The sequence below is a fragment of the Triticum urartu genome, chromosome 5A (genome assembly GCF_056163025.1).
Source record: "Triticum urartu cultivar PI428250 chromosome 5A, HENAU_Tu73, whole genome shotgun sequence".
NCBI classification, from domain to species: domain Eukaryota; kingdom Viridiplantae; phylum Streptophyta; class Magnoliopsida; order Poales; family Poaceae; genus Triticum; species Triticum urartu.
In genome coordinates, this window is record NC_141877.1 from 317527991 (window position 1) to 317542248 (window position 14258).

Genomic DNA, 14258 nt, shown 5'->3' on the forward strand with positions numbered 1-14258 from the left:
AATCCAGAGCACGCACAAGACAGAAATATTCCGTTCCATCAGCACATCCTATCATGTCATGTGGCATCCAGCCAGGGGCATCCGGTGAGACAAAAGCCTTCTTTCCGCGGCCACAAGAACAAAGGTCCTCTTTGGCGTACATACCAGGCAGGCACACAGCGTAAAAGATGAAAATGACCAAAGTCCACAGCCAGAATATGCACAGGATGAAAGGGACCAAAGTTGCCCAGGCTCCGCAAGCGAATTCAGCCGTTACCTGAGCTTTCTTCCGCGACGCGTAAAGAAACCCGAAGTGCTGAAATTCAATCAATCAAATATCATGAAAGGATCCGCTGTCCTTCAGGACTAAGAAACATTTTTTTCCAGTTTGTCCATCGCAAGGAAATTTGATGCTATGATGCTTTACGAGAAGGAAAAACAAAGTCCCCCACTAAAAACAAAGCTTTAATCATGTTTTGTTCGCTCATTGTAACAGGGAGAGCAATCAAGTTGCTCATGAAATAGCCAAGTTAGCTAGATTTTACACCCCCGGCACCTGGATGGAGTCACCTCCGGTTGAGGTGGTCTCGTTTATAGTATCTGATACGTTGGTTCTCACATACGAATAAATAAAGTATCGTTTGTCCAAAAAAAAAAGTCCCCCGCAAAAAACAAAGCTTTAAACAGTCGGCTTTCTTGTATGCACAAGGCAGGCTCAACTTACGACAGGTTGAGTGGATTTACGACTGAATTGTTTTGCTAATAAACATTTTATAACAGTGAAGAGTCCACTTTCGGCAAAGCACAAGCTAAATGCTTAGCCGCTCAGGGAATATAACTTTAGCCCATAACCACGTAACCGCATACTCTTCCCGTCCCCATTAGGAATATGTTGAACTGAGTATTACAAATTCAGTTTTGCTAATGTTGTGCAATGTATCAGCTGTAACATCTTAGGCTTTAAAATGAGCAGAATACTCCCACCCAAATAAACTATCACCTCTGTGCGGTATAATATAACCCTTAATGCACTTCCAAAGTAATATCGAGAAAATTTGACTTTTGTCAACTTAAATGGTACAGGTAATGTCGAACCAAGGTGTAAACTGAAACTAAATGATGCGTCCAGTTGGTTGATATTAATTCGTGATGCCAGTTTACAATTGCAACTCTTAATATATCCTTAGAACAATCTGCAAGAGACTCTTAGTATATCCTTAGAACAATCTGCAAGAGACTCTTAGTATATCCTTAGAACAATCTGCAAGAGGCCTAGTTCAGTGTGTTCCACGTATTAAAAGATCATGTTAGGTCCATGCTAGAGCTGTTGCCTATAGTATGGTTACTACTGATAATAGCAGATTTCATCATTCATGGCATAATCACAAACATAAAACAAATAATGCTTTTGGTTGATAAGTAAAACAGCTAATCATCCATACCTAGGAAGCTATTACATCCCCTGCAATGGAATGTCTAAACACCATATATCATTTTTGCTATAATCTAGCCACTGCCTTGTGCATCTCATAAGTAAATACTTTGCCCACAATACCTTTTTCATGTATTGAATCTTGCAAACTAAGAAACAATGCAGGGATTGTAAGGCTCGGACGCCTGTGTTTTTTCATGCATGTTTGGGATCAATAAACCTAAAACCATTAATATCCATAAAGCCACAACTAGCGAGGAACAACTGTCATCACATACTACATAAGTAACCCACCACCTCAGACTCATCAGCTGAGACTCGACATCACCAGGTCAGTGGAAAATAAAATATTCATTGCTACACTCTCGAAAAACTATGCAGAACAAACAGTCCAAAAGTTTATTTCAGTGAAAACACTAAGTGAAAAATAGAAAACTGTTTGTAAGAAATACATCTAGGAGAAAAGAGCACGGTACTCGTTAGCCTCATGACTCATTTCTTCCATGGTTCTATCTTTTCTTTCAACATCCAGATCGAGCTTTTCCTTCAATTCTTTTTCTTTCACATCAATCTGTTACAAGGAAAATGGTAGGATTTAGTGAAAAAAATCATAAGAAATTATATGGATGGCAAAACGGGTGGGCAACGAACCGCGTCATATATTTCATCATTATTTTCAAAATCTCCCTTCTTCCTGGGGATGACATGGATGTGGACGTGCCGAACTGTTTGGCCAGCTTGAGGGCCATCCTGTACCAAAAAGATATCAATAAGGAAATGCTTCTTTGTCATTCATTGGTTATTAAAAGGTAAAAGGTGAACAAGGTAATCGGATCAGCAGCAGATCTGGAGTAAAAGTCCAAAGAACAGACAGGAACCTCATATGGCAGTGTAAGCGTAATTTAGGTGATTAGCCTGATCTATTTTGTTCTGGACCCCAGTAGCAGAATCCAAAAATCATGCGCTTTCAATTGGATGAACTAATTATATAAAAATTTCGAAGCATAAGCTATTCAGTACATATATAGAGAGACAGAGAGTTGACCTGAATCGCAAATGTAAGCGAAGAAGCTTTGTGGTACTGCTCAAGCCGTACACCAACTTCCTTTGCAGTGACCCATAAATCACTTGTCTCATCAGTGCTTAGATCAGTAAAGCGTTTCACTTCACGCTTGGGGCACACAAGGACATGTACGTTTTGTTAAGGAAAAAATGTATAACCAAACTTTACAATGTAAGTAAACTTTTACAGTTTGAACTATGAAAGCTGCGAACCAAGGGACAGCAAAGCTACCTCGAGTTAAAGTATTATACCATCACTCCATCAGTATATGTAGCACGGTAAATGTTGCAGTATGAGTACATTTCCTGCCTTTCTTCGAGAGGTTAAGCATTTTGGGAACTTGTCGGTGCACAAAGTGATGGACATAATAATAGCAAAGATCATATATCATAAAAATATGATGATGTCATCACTCACGAGTCCATCAGGTACAAACAGATTCCAGCAAGAGATAACTATTTGGCTACTTTTATATGAACCATTCACTTATATAAATAGCTAACCCTAGCATAATTCTCTTGACATCTTGATATTCAGATTTACATTAGCCATGCATTTTTACTTTTTTAGAGATCTGTGCAAAATGAAAGAGTATTATACCATACAAATTTCATTCCTTTGATTCTAAACTGTGTTTCCTACTGTATGTGTCTGCACCTTGGACACTCTTCAGAAACAAGCAAGTGAAACAAAGTTTATGAACAGTCTGACAAAAAAACGAGATTCCAGGCTTGCCAGCAGTGTTTAACTGTAAATCTCGGCGATGAGTATGCCAAAACAAAGGATATGACCTGCAGTGTAAGATTGGGGCATGTTAATATAGCATAAACAGTATTCCGCGATCTATAAAGTTGTGATCATAAATAGCTGCTATACTACAAATACATACAATGTTAATACAACATCTTCAGGGTTTAAATGTGCACGTGCTACTCCGACATCATGGATAATTGTGAGTCAGACTTGCGATTATTCACCACACCAAGTATTACAAAATTATAAGGAAACAAATTGTGCTAGCGCTGGAACCCTAAAGTGTGATTTATTATCCACCAGCAACCACATTGACATCTCCGTCAAACAAACAAAAAATACAACCACAAGCTGACAAGCAATTCCTAGAAATATACTGTGATTCTGAAGTGGAAGTGAAAATTGAACAGAAATTAGGCAAGGGAAAGTTGGGGCAATCATAGAGATTTTTACCAGGGAGGAGGGGGCGTAGGTTGACCATGGCGTAGGAGAGGGGCGTGGCGTGGAAGACCTCCCTCGCGTCGATCCTGTAGGGCCCGAACTTGTACGCCGACGCCTCCATCTCCGGCGACGGCGGAGATGACAAGGAGGAGGTGGCCCGTGGCCAAGTCCGGCGGCGAAGGGTGGCCGTGCCCGTACGAGCCGGCGGGGTCAGAGGGAGGAGGAGGGCACGCGAGCGCAGGGCGGAGCACAGCCCAAGCAGCATCAGTAGCAGGCAACAGTTTTTTTTTCTTTTTTTGAGGGCTGCAGCAGGCAACAGTTGAGCACCGAGTCGGAGAAGAGATAGAGGGGAAGGTGATAGCTGTGGGCCTCTATTGCCCATGTTAGCCCATCTTAGTAGCGGCTGGGCTGCGAACAGCCAAGGCCCGCAGTTATCATCTGTTTTTCTTTTAAGTAACCAAATTCGTTGATAGTTCTAAAAAAAATTCGTTGATTTCAAAAGTTTTGATAAATCTAGTTTGTGTTCGGTGTTCCATCTTGTATGTTCATACATCTGCCTTTCATCGTAAACTAGACAAACCAGCAGCAAAGAAAGGATAGTGTTGCTCCTCAGATTACATGAAAATAATCTCGTTGGCCTTCGTCAGGGGGCAAACGCTCCAGTGTATGCATTACAAATGCAACTACATTTTGTCATTGGAGTTCATGAAAGAACGTTCTTGTCTTTTTTTGGAACCGAGTTAGTCGCGCAGGCGATACCGACCTACATTATGGGTGTATTCAAGTTGCCTCTCTTTGTGTGTGATCTGTCATAGCTAGTTCGTAATTTTGGTGGGGTTCAAAGAAAGATAAAAGGAAGTCCCACTGGGTGTCTTGAGAAAAGATAATTGAGCTCAACAGCAAGGGAGGACTAGGGTTCTACGACTTCCTTCTGTTTCACCAAGCCTTGCTCGCAAGGCAAGCTTGGCAGCTTCTCACTTGGTCGGACTCGTTGTATGCATGGTCCTCCAAGCGAAGTAGTCCTACTATCCTAACGGTGTTCTTGAAGACACTAATTTTGCAAGGACCGCCTCATCGACATGGTACACTATTCATCATGGCCCGACCCTTCTAAAAAGGGTATTGTATGGCCAATGGCGGATCCAGGATATCATACTTAGGTGTTCAAAAAAAAATTGCGGGTTTCCCAAAAAAGAGATCTAATATCTAAAATGTTCATGTAGCAAGAAATTTTTTTCATCAACATGATAATACCTTTTTTTGGCCAATAAAATGATAATACCTTGTAGAAATGACAAAAGAAACAAAGATTATTTACTACATAATCATATAGTTGGGGATCACACAGCCATTAATATATATACAATGCATCTGAGAGCAAATACAATAGCAGGCTTATAGCCCGCTTACATGTCAATTTTGCCTACATGGAGGAGAAAGACATGAAAAAGTGAGAGGAGTGGGCTCTCATGCAAGAGCCTAGCTATATGTGTGATCCAATGCAGATGCAATAAATATGAAGAAAGAGATAGAGAGGAGATGAGAAAAAATAGTAATCTTATAGCCAACCTTATATCTAATCTTATTGTACGAGTGACTATATGAGTTGGCTATAGATGATATGACAACATCTTATAGCCAGCAGTTGGTTGTATTATTAACCATGCTCTGAAGACAATGGGCAAGAAGAATGCTAATTGCTAATTACCTGGTGCTGATGACATCTGTAGGTGTAGACAGTAGACTGATGTGTAATTCGTGCTATAGATAACGACCGCACACTCATGACCAAATGTGGATCCGCCACTTTGTATGGTGCATCAACAATGACAAACAAGTTACATTCTCGAAAGATCCATGACGACCCCGACCTACCTTCTACATACCAGTGTCACCGCGCGGCACCCGCCGGCTTCGGTGACTAGCAGAGCTCTTGGACGAGCATGGGAGGTGGAATATCGATCTTATCCGACAACACTTGCTCCTGATGGATACGGAAACCACTCAATAATAAAGTCGTCATGACATCGACTCTATGACGTCCTTGCATGGGCTTTAGATCTCAAGGAGAACTTCAACATATGCAGCACCTAACGCCTTGCTCATGATGAGCTTACCACACATCCACGTGCGCCATGAGCAAGGCACAGATGACACACGTGTTATTTAGGAAGCATTGTGGGGGTGCCCCGCCCCTCCCAAGGTACGCGTATTTGCATGGCATCTTGTCACTGACTCATTGTCTATGATAGAAAATAAAGTTAAAAATAGAAAATAAAGTTAAAAGAAACATCATGGTATCTCATGAATGTGTTGGGAGGAATGCAACATCACATTCTATGTATTTTATGGATATACAGTGGCATAGGGGATTGGGCGTGTGATGAGCGATCACCTAAGCATGCCAAGGCCGGAGGAGATCAAGAACATGGGCATGAATGGCTCATGCACCTACTACACCAATGCATTGACGATGACCGACTACTTGTCATGATGACGTTGTGGCGGCCTTGGCACCTACGCAACGAGGTGACTTATGACAAACTGTTGCGATCAATCGTTGCTTGGAGAATTTTCTTGAACATGTTACATCGACTCCTTGTTAGCATCGAGCAACACCCTGGGCTCGACAAGGAGAAGGGAGATATTGTCTTATACTATGAGCAAGACTCGCGCAAACGTGTGACCAAGGCCCCGGTTGCACCCTGTGCTAAATCTCTAGTGCGTTGGAGCCTTCCTCCGTTGGGTTGGAACAAGCTCAACATCGATGGTTCCTTGAGACAGGAGGATGAAATGGGCAGTGTGGGTATGATCTTGAGAAACAAAGTGGGCAACATCGTCTTTGCCTCCTGCCATTTCATGTCAATCTGCTCGAGCGCTCTAGAAGCCGAGATTGCTGCATGCATGCACGGACGGAGCGAGAAAAAAATGTATGAGGGGGCCTATTGTTGTTGCACCAGTGTTTTGGAGGACCACTGCCATTAGAATACAATACATCACCCTTCTATAGATGAGGAGGCCTACAACTCGCACTGCACTGCAGTTTGGCTCCAACATGCACCAGACGAGATTGGCAAGTTGCACAAGACGGTTGTATAGAAACTCCTTAATCAATGAAAGTTGTCCTTCACAAAAACGAAAAATACAATATCATTATCAATTGGTGCGAGGCACTCCTTCAATTTAGGTATATGAACAATCCCATCTAAGTAGTAGACGGTCATACAATTTTGTGGTATAATCACACACGATGACAAGGGGCGGTCCTCGAGTTTCACGCATGAACCGAAGCCACACAGGCACAGTAGCCCTATTAGCGATATTATATACTCCCTCCGTCTTAAAATAAGTGTATGATCTTTAATACAAAGTTGTACTAAGCTTGAGACACTTATTTTGGACGGAGGGAATAATTCAATATCTTTTTTTTTGCGAGAATCGGTCAAATTTTATTCAAGTTCAATAGGATTACAATCGGCTAATACAAGATCGGCAATAAAGCCTGGTCCCTATTAGCAGTGATTTTTATAATTGAATTGTTGGCGATGGTGGACATTATCCTAGCGTTCGACAAAACTAATGCAATGATTTTCACTAAAAGGAAAAACTGGCAATGGAATGATGTGTGCAGTTGACTTTGTGGAGTGGATATAGGGAGGTGCTAAAGATGTGTGCGCGCATGCATGCAGGCTCCAGAAAGTGGAGGGGCCAAAATATGCAGGAGGGTTGACTAACAACCAGCACATTCTCTCTTAAAAAAGAAAAAGAAAAACATGAAGCCATGATGATTCACCGTCGAGCGCTGCTACACACACGACAGTGCTCAGCCGATTCTTGCACGATTCTACTAATCTAACCATGCATTCATGGAACAAAATGAAGTAGAACCGCTGGCTGAAGCATCGTCCATCGATCGGCCAGTTAAGTATCGCTTGCATAGTACTTTCGTTCACCGTCCAATGTCTACAAAGAATGCGATTTAATTAAGTTATCTTAGCTGCCAGTTGGCTTGCACAAACGAAAAGCAAGCTGACAAGCAAGACCCAACATGCGTACATCACCTCACTCACCCTGTGACAGAAAAAGGTTCCACTTTAATATTGCGAATTTTTTTGGTGAGTTGACATTAGTCATAAGTCGCATGCATATTGTAGTGACACCACACAGGTCTAGCTAAGGTTGTTAATTGCTTTGTGCTGCTTGCTCCGTCGCTTTAGTTAACGTTAAAAATTTGCCTGCCCAGTGTCCCAGTAGTAGGGGTGATCATTTGTGGTGCTTGTGCATGCTGCGTAGGCTTTCCATCAACACCATGACTTATACTTAGAGCTGATAAAAGTCCCCATCAACATATGCGCACTACCTTGCCAGATGCCTAGGCATATATACTTGCGTGGGATTATTAAACGGCATGAGTCAAATCTACATGGTGTATGTTGTTATCAATACTATGACTACTATATTTACCTTAAGCCATTGGAGTAGTGCTTTGTTTTCCAATTCATCGTTGACCGACCTCCCCAAAGTCTACTCCCCCAGCCTAGTGAAACGGCCTTTGAGAGTAGGCCGACGTAAGTACGTCCAGTATATATGTTGCACACACGCACCAACCAGTACAGTAGCAACATATTTATGCCGGTTAATACTACAACATCATGACAGCCAAAAAATCAGCTTAACTGGAGCAAAGGATCAAGGCAGGCACATGGGCTGGCCTTGTGTTTGGATGGTGTGTCGTACGTGACAGCGCTCGTTGCATCGGCTGCTTCCTCCACAGCGTGCATGCTGCATGCACAATCTAAGAGTAAAGTCTATTTTAAACCTTAAATTTGTATGACTTGTCGGAATCAAACCTTAAACTCTAAATCCCTGAAATCGACACCTTATACTTTCTAATCCCGGTCAACCTTGACCTTAGGTCTGTTAGGCGCACCAGAAAAGGCACCATCCCGACCAGGTTCACTCGCTACTCTCACTGACGATGTGGATCCACAAGTTAGATTCATTTGCTTCCTTGTTCTCTTCCAGGCAGCCAAATGGATTGATCCCCTCCTCATATCATCTTTAGAAAATTCCTTGTGTTTGCATACGCATGTAGCCGAAACGATCAATCAGACCGGTAGTTGCGTAGCTTTGTACGTGCGTTTCATTGGGTTAAATCAACCTAGAGCCTGAGACACGATGATGCACCTGGCCGCAAGGCATGGACGCATGGTTGTTACGGCATATCTCTTTCAAGGTAGTTTTGGTGATTGATGACAACATGTTTGCGGACTAATCTTGTGCTTTGAATAATTTACAGATTCTCCCCTGGCACGAGACGCTTTCTTCCCCTCGGAGTGTATTTCAAGACGGTGTAGCTCTTTCGTTTTTTTCTCGGTGGACTAGTTGCGTAGAGGGCACCGTACTATCAAGAGGGAGTCCGCTGGGGTATTGCATGGGTGGAATCATCACGTATACATCAGCTTCTCACCCTCCGAGCATCTCCTTTCTATTGAAGAGATCTCTCCTCTCTTCCTTGTCATGTCTGGGTCCAAGCGGTAGTACCGCGCAACCCAGCGGTAGTACCGCTGAGGAGCCAAGCGGCAGTACCGCTCCACAGCGGTAGTACCGCCCGTGGCTCCACAACAGTAGTGCCGCTGGGGGCCTGGCACCTCCGCCTTGTCCTCAGCATCTTTGAGAGATTCTCTCTCGCGCGCGCCCCAGCGGTAATACCGCACTGCCTGCGGTAGTACGGCCGAAGGGTCACAAGCGGCAGTACCGCTCCATAGCGGTAGTACCGCCCGTGACCCCACTGCCGTAGTACCCTGGGCAGTCTGGCTCCTACCGCCTCGATTCGAGAGGTCTTTTTCTCGTGTCGGGTTTTGTGGCACTAGTTACGGTTGTAGAGGCGGTAGTACCGTTCCAGAAGCGGTAGTACCGCCCCTACCACCGCGGTAGTACCGCAATTGGGTCCTTTCCCTACTAGTCTCCTCAGCGCGGCAGTATCGCTGGCTGGCGCGGCAGTACCGCTGTCCTGGCGGTAGTACCGCCCCCTCTCAGCGGTAGTACTGCCCTGTGCGGGGCTGGTTGGTGGGGGGGCAACGGGATTGCTGCCCCCACTATAAAAGGGAGTCCCCTTCTTCTCTCTCACTCACCTCTTCCTCCCCCAAGCTCCATTTATTGCTCAAGCTCCATTAAATGCTCCAAGCTCCATTTTCGCCCGATCTATCTCTCTAGTCAATCAAACTTGTTGATTTGCTCGGGAGTGGTTGAGAAGGCCTCGATCTACACTTCCACCAAGAAATTTTCGATTCCCCCACTCATCCCTAGCGGATCTTGTTACTCTTGGGTGTTTGAGCACCCTAGACGGTTGAGGTCACCACGGAGCCATAGTCCATTGTGGTGAAGCTTCATGGTCTTGTTGGGAGCCTCCGATTAAGTTGTGGAGATTGCCCCAACCTTATTTGTAAAGGTTCGGTCGCCGCCTTCAAGGGCACCAATAGTGGAATCACGGCATCTCGCATTGTGTGAGGGCGTGAGGAGAATACGGTGGCCCTAGTGGCTTCTTGGGGAGCATTGTGCCTCCACACCGCTCCAACGGAGACGTACTTCCCCTCAAAAGGAAGGAACTTCGGTAACACATCCTCGTCTTCACCGGATCCACTCTTGGTTATCTCTTACCTTTACTTGTGCAAGCTCTTTAGTATTTCTTCCCTTGCTTGCTTGTATGCTTGTTGTTATTGCATCATATAGGTTGCTCACCTAGTTGCACATCTAGACAACCTACTTTGATGCAAAGTTTAATTTGGTAAAGAAAAGTAAAAATTGGTAGTTGCCTATTCACCCCCCCCCCCTAGTCAACCATATCGATCCTTTCAATTGGTATCAGAGCCTCGTCTCTTTATTAAGGACTTTACCGTCCAAAGAGTATGGTTGATACCGTAGACAGTGTGGAGGAACACTCCGGTGTGAATCCGATCTCGTCTACGAGAGATGGGGGAACCTCGGTCTCTCATGAGGAGTTCAATGTGGCCTTGGAGACATTGAAAACCTCCATGACGACAGAAGTTGAAAGCATGTTTACTAAATTTCTTGAGGGGCTTAAACTATCCACCGCACCGTTGAAAGTGGGTAACCCCGCCAACAAGGTGACGGATGCTATCCCCGACAAGGGGGAAGCTAGTAGTGAAAAGGCTCCTTCTTCTAGTGGTAAGAATGGCACCGGCATCTTTGCCCATGTGGAACCACCACTTGTTTATGGTGGACCGGTTCCTTCTACTCATTTGAATCATGCCGGTCCTCCCCCTAAGATTGTGAAAAATGAGGATTTTGATTCTTGGGTTTACCGCTTTAAACGTCATTTAAATCATGTGAACACTAATCTTTGGAGAATCATTGAAGAAGGTTTCTATCCACATGATCCAAGCAACTTCACTCATCGGGAAGCCGTGGACAATCAATTCAATGAGAATGCTCTCTTCATCATTCAAGATGCAATTCCACCCGAAGACTTACCTCATCTTCGTCCCTTCGCCTTGGCCAAAGATGCATGGCATTGTGTTGTCTCTCTCTACCGGGGAAGCGCAAGCATTCAACGCTCCAATTATGAAGTGGTACAAGATGAGGCCGATGAGTTTGCAATGAAAGAAGATGAAGAACCTCGTGAGCTTTATCGCAGAGTAACTAAACTCACGGTCTCACTACGAGATCACGGAAGCAAGGACACGGATGACAATTGGATCAAGCGCAAATTCCTCAAGGCAATGATGCCCTATCACAAGGCCATGTCCTCCGTCATTCGTCAAAGACCGTACTTCCACACTTTGACCTCAAGCGAAGTGTTGGATGAGTTTGTGGCCATGAATATTTTGGACAAGACCGCCGACAATGCGGTGCTCCGTTCTCAACGGGCAAAGAAGCCTAACCTTGCATTGAAGGCCAAGCTCACCGTGGAAGAAGAAGAAGAGGAAGAAGAGGAGAGCAACCCCCGAAGATACGAAGTATGCATATCATGAACACATGGCACTTGCTTCAAGGCAATTTTTGAGCAAGAAAAACTCGAGGCCAAACTTTAGCAAAAACAACTCGAGTGGCACAAGGGGCAAGCAATGTGTAAGGACTTGCTACAATTGCGGCAACGTGAGTCATTTCGTTGCGGAATGCCCGTATGAGAAGAGGGAAGACAATGGTGGCAAGCTCATCCGAAAGGACAAGGCCAAGTCGTTCCCCAACAAGAACAACTTCACCAAGAAGACTCCTCCCAAGGCTTTGGTTGTGCAAGAAGAGTACAATGAGGATGATGACGATGATGAAGATGATGAGTCGGTTGCCATGGCCTCCGTTGCCATTGCAACAACGTCACGTGTGTCTCTCTTCGACTCACCCAATGAGAGCATCACCGCCAAGTGCCTCATGGCTAAAGCCACCAACAAGGTAACCTCCAACATCAAAACTACCATCATTAATCATCCTTCCCCGAAGGATAGCATTAATGAATTTGATGGAGCTAATGTGGAGGCTAACGAGTTTGAGGCCTTTATGGGCAAACTCAAGGGAAAATCCAAGAAGCACTTTGTTTTTCTCTTGGAGCAACTTGGTGAAGCCAATGACATGATCGAGGCTCATGAAGACACCATCTCTAAGATGGAAGGGCATAGTCGTGACTATGCCGATGAGATTTTGGATCTTTCCAATGCTCTTGAGGAAGAGCGTGGTCTTCGTTTGGCTCTTGAGGAGTCACACAACGTTGATCATGCTAAGTTAAAGAAAGATTATGATCATGTCCTCATTGTTTCTCGTGTGCTAAATTCCGAGAAGGCCAAACTCGGGGTTGATCTTGCTAGACTTAAAGAGGAGTTTGATATACTTGACAAGGCCCACAAGGCCTTGAAGGGTATTCACGCTAGTCTCAAGGAGTCTCATGATCAACTCCAAGTGAAGCTAACTAAGGGGAAAGTAACTTTTCCTCATATGGTTTTAATTGATAATGCAAATGCTACTAACCCGTGTTGTGAGCATATACATCTTGTTGAGGAAAATGCTAAGTTGAAGGAGCAACTTGAAAGAGGTCTTGCGACTTGCATACAAGGCAATAAGAACCTCAACGATCTCTTGATCAACCAAAAGGGAAGTGTGGTCAAGGAAGGGGTTGGGTACGTGCCCGACTCCAAGAACAAGAAGAAGAATGACAAGACCAAATGACCTCCTCCCCTCATGCAAACCTTTGTGAGGGAGGGAGAGAGTGCCCCCGAGGAGAAGAAGAAGAACAATGTCAAGAAGGGCAATGTCACCCCTCTCAACAAAGCCGGTGATTTTACCCCTTCTTATGTGTTATGATGTGCTAGTGATGGGCATGTTTATGCCAAATTTGTTGGTTCTCTTCATGAGTATATTGAATGGTCTATTTGGGTTCCTAAGACCCTTGTTACTAACATCAAAGGACCCATTACAAAATGGGTACCTAAAACCAAGCATTGATCTCTTGTAGGTGTTTGCTTCCGGTGGTGGATCATGGTTACTCGATAGCGGAGCTACAAATCATATGACTGAAAGCAAGGACTTGGTGGTGGACGTGCACAAAGTTCCATCTATGCCCACCAATGTCGAGTGGGGTGACGCCTCATCTTCTAAGGTATTGGGACTTGGCAAGGCGGTCATCTCGCATGATCTCACGATCGAGAAGGTCATGCTTGTTGAGTCCCTTGCATACAATTTACTTTCCTTTCGTCAACTTGCAATCATGGGCTTTGCCACGTTCTTTGATATCGATACCGTGGCCCTCTTATGGAGCAAGACTCTTAAAGTAGCTTTTGTTGGGCATGTCGAGAATGGTCTATATGTGATTAACTTTTCGGAGCGACCCACTAAGACCGCGACATGCCTAATGGCTAAAGTTGATGTGGAATGGCTTTGGCATCACGGTTTAGCCCATGTCAATATGAGATCTTTGCAAAGTCTCCTCAAGGGGGACCATGTCCGTGGACTAACGAATGTTAGTTTTGCTAAAGATCGTGCTTGCAGTGCCTGTATCGAAGGAAAGCTACATGAGAAGGCTCACCCTCCCACGACTATCATTTATTCAAAGAGGCCCTTGGAGCTCCTTCACATGGATCTCTTTGGGCCCCCATCCTCCGATAGTCTTGGAGGTAGGAAGTATTGCTTGGTGATTGTGGATGACTACTCAAGGTACACGTGGGTGTACTTCTTCAAAAGGAAGAGCGAGACCCAACAAACCGTCATTGACTTTGCAAATGAAGCACAACGTCAACACAATGCAAAGATCTTGACAATAAGAAGTGACAACGGCATCGAGTTCAAGAACTACACCTTGGATGAATTTCTTAGTGATGAGGGAATCAAGCATCAATATTCCGCACCATACACCCCTCAACAAAACGGTGTTGCGGAGAGGAAGAACCGGACGTTGATGGATGCGGCAAGGACCATGATGGCGGAGTTCAAGTCTCCGTACAACTTTTGGGCCGAAGTCATCAACACCGTGTGTCATGCATCCAATCAGCTCTACCTCCGCAAGGGCTTGAACAAGACTCCATACGAGATACTCACCGGTAACAAGCCCAACCTCAAGTACTTCCGGGTATTCGGGTGTAA

General features: G+C 44.6%; 1 protein-coding gene across 1 annotated transcript; it reads right to left on the reverse strand.

Annotated features, from left to right (window-relative positions):
- Positions 1 to 1626: 1626 nt before the first annotated feature.
- On the reverse strand, positions 1627 to 3993 carry LOC125508724 (bifunctional bis(5'-adenosyl)-triphosphatase/adenylylsulfatase FHIT-like). The gene is made up of 4 exons (XM_048673509.2): positions 3679 to 3993; positions 2457 to 2603; positions 2063 to 2161; positions 1627 to 1982 (listed from the first exon to the last, which is right to left on the reverse strand). Exons 1-4 carry the CDS (start codon positions 3931 to 3933, stop codon positions 1866 to 1868), a joined length of 618 nt encoding a protein of 205 aa, XP_048529466.1. The 5' UTR covers positions 3934 to 3993; the 3' UTR covers positions 1627 to 1865.
- Positions 3994 to 14258: the final 10265 nt, after the last annotated feature.

What these genes read in the sequence shown, in the direction of transcription:
- LOC125508724 (XM_048673509.2), bottom strand. Translation starts at nt 3,933, where the DNA reads ATGCTGCTTGGGCTGTGCTCCGCCCTGCGCTCGCGTGCCCTCCTCCTC. An exon ending in CGCTTACATTTGCGATTCAG is followed by an intron (nt 2,162 to 2,456) that starts GTCAACTCTCTG and finishes TTTTTGGTACAG; the next exon opens with GATGGCCCTCAAGCTGGCCA. An exon ending in ATGATGAAATATATGACGCG is followed by an intron (nt 1,983 to 2,062) that starts GTTCGTTGCCCA and finishes TCCTTGTAACAG; the next exon opens with ATTGATGTGAAAGAAAAAGA.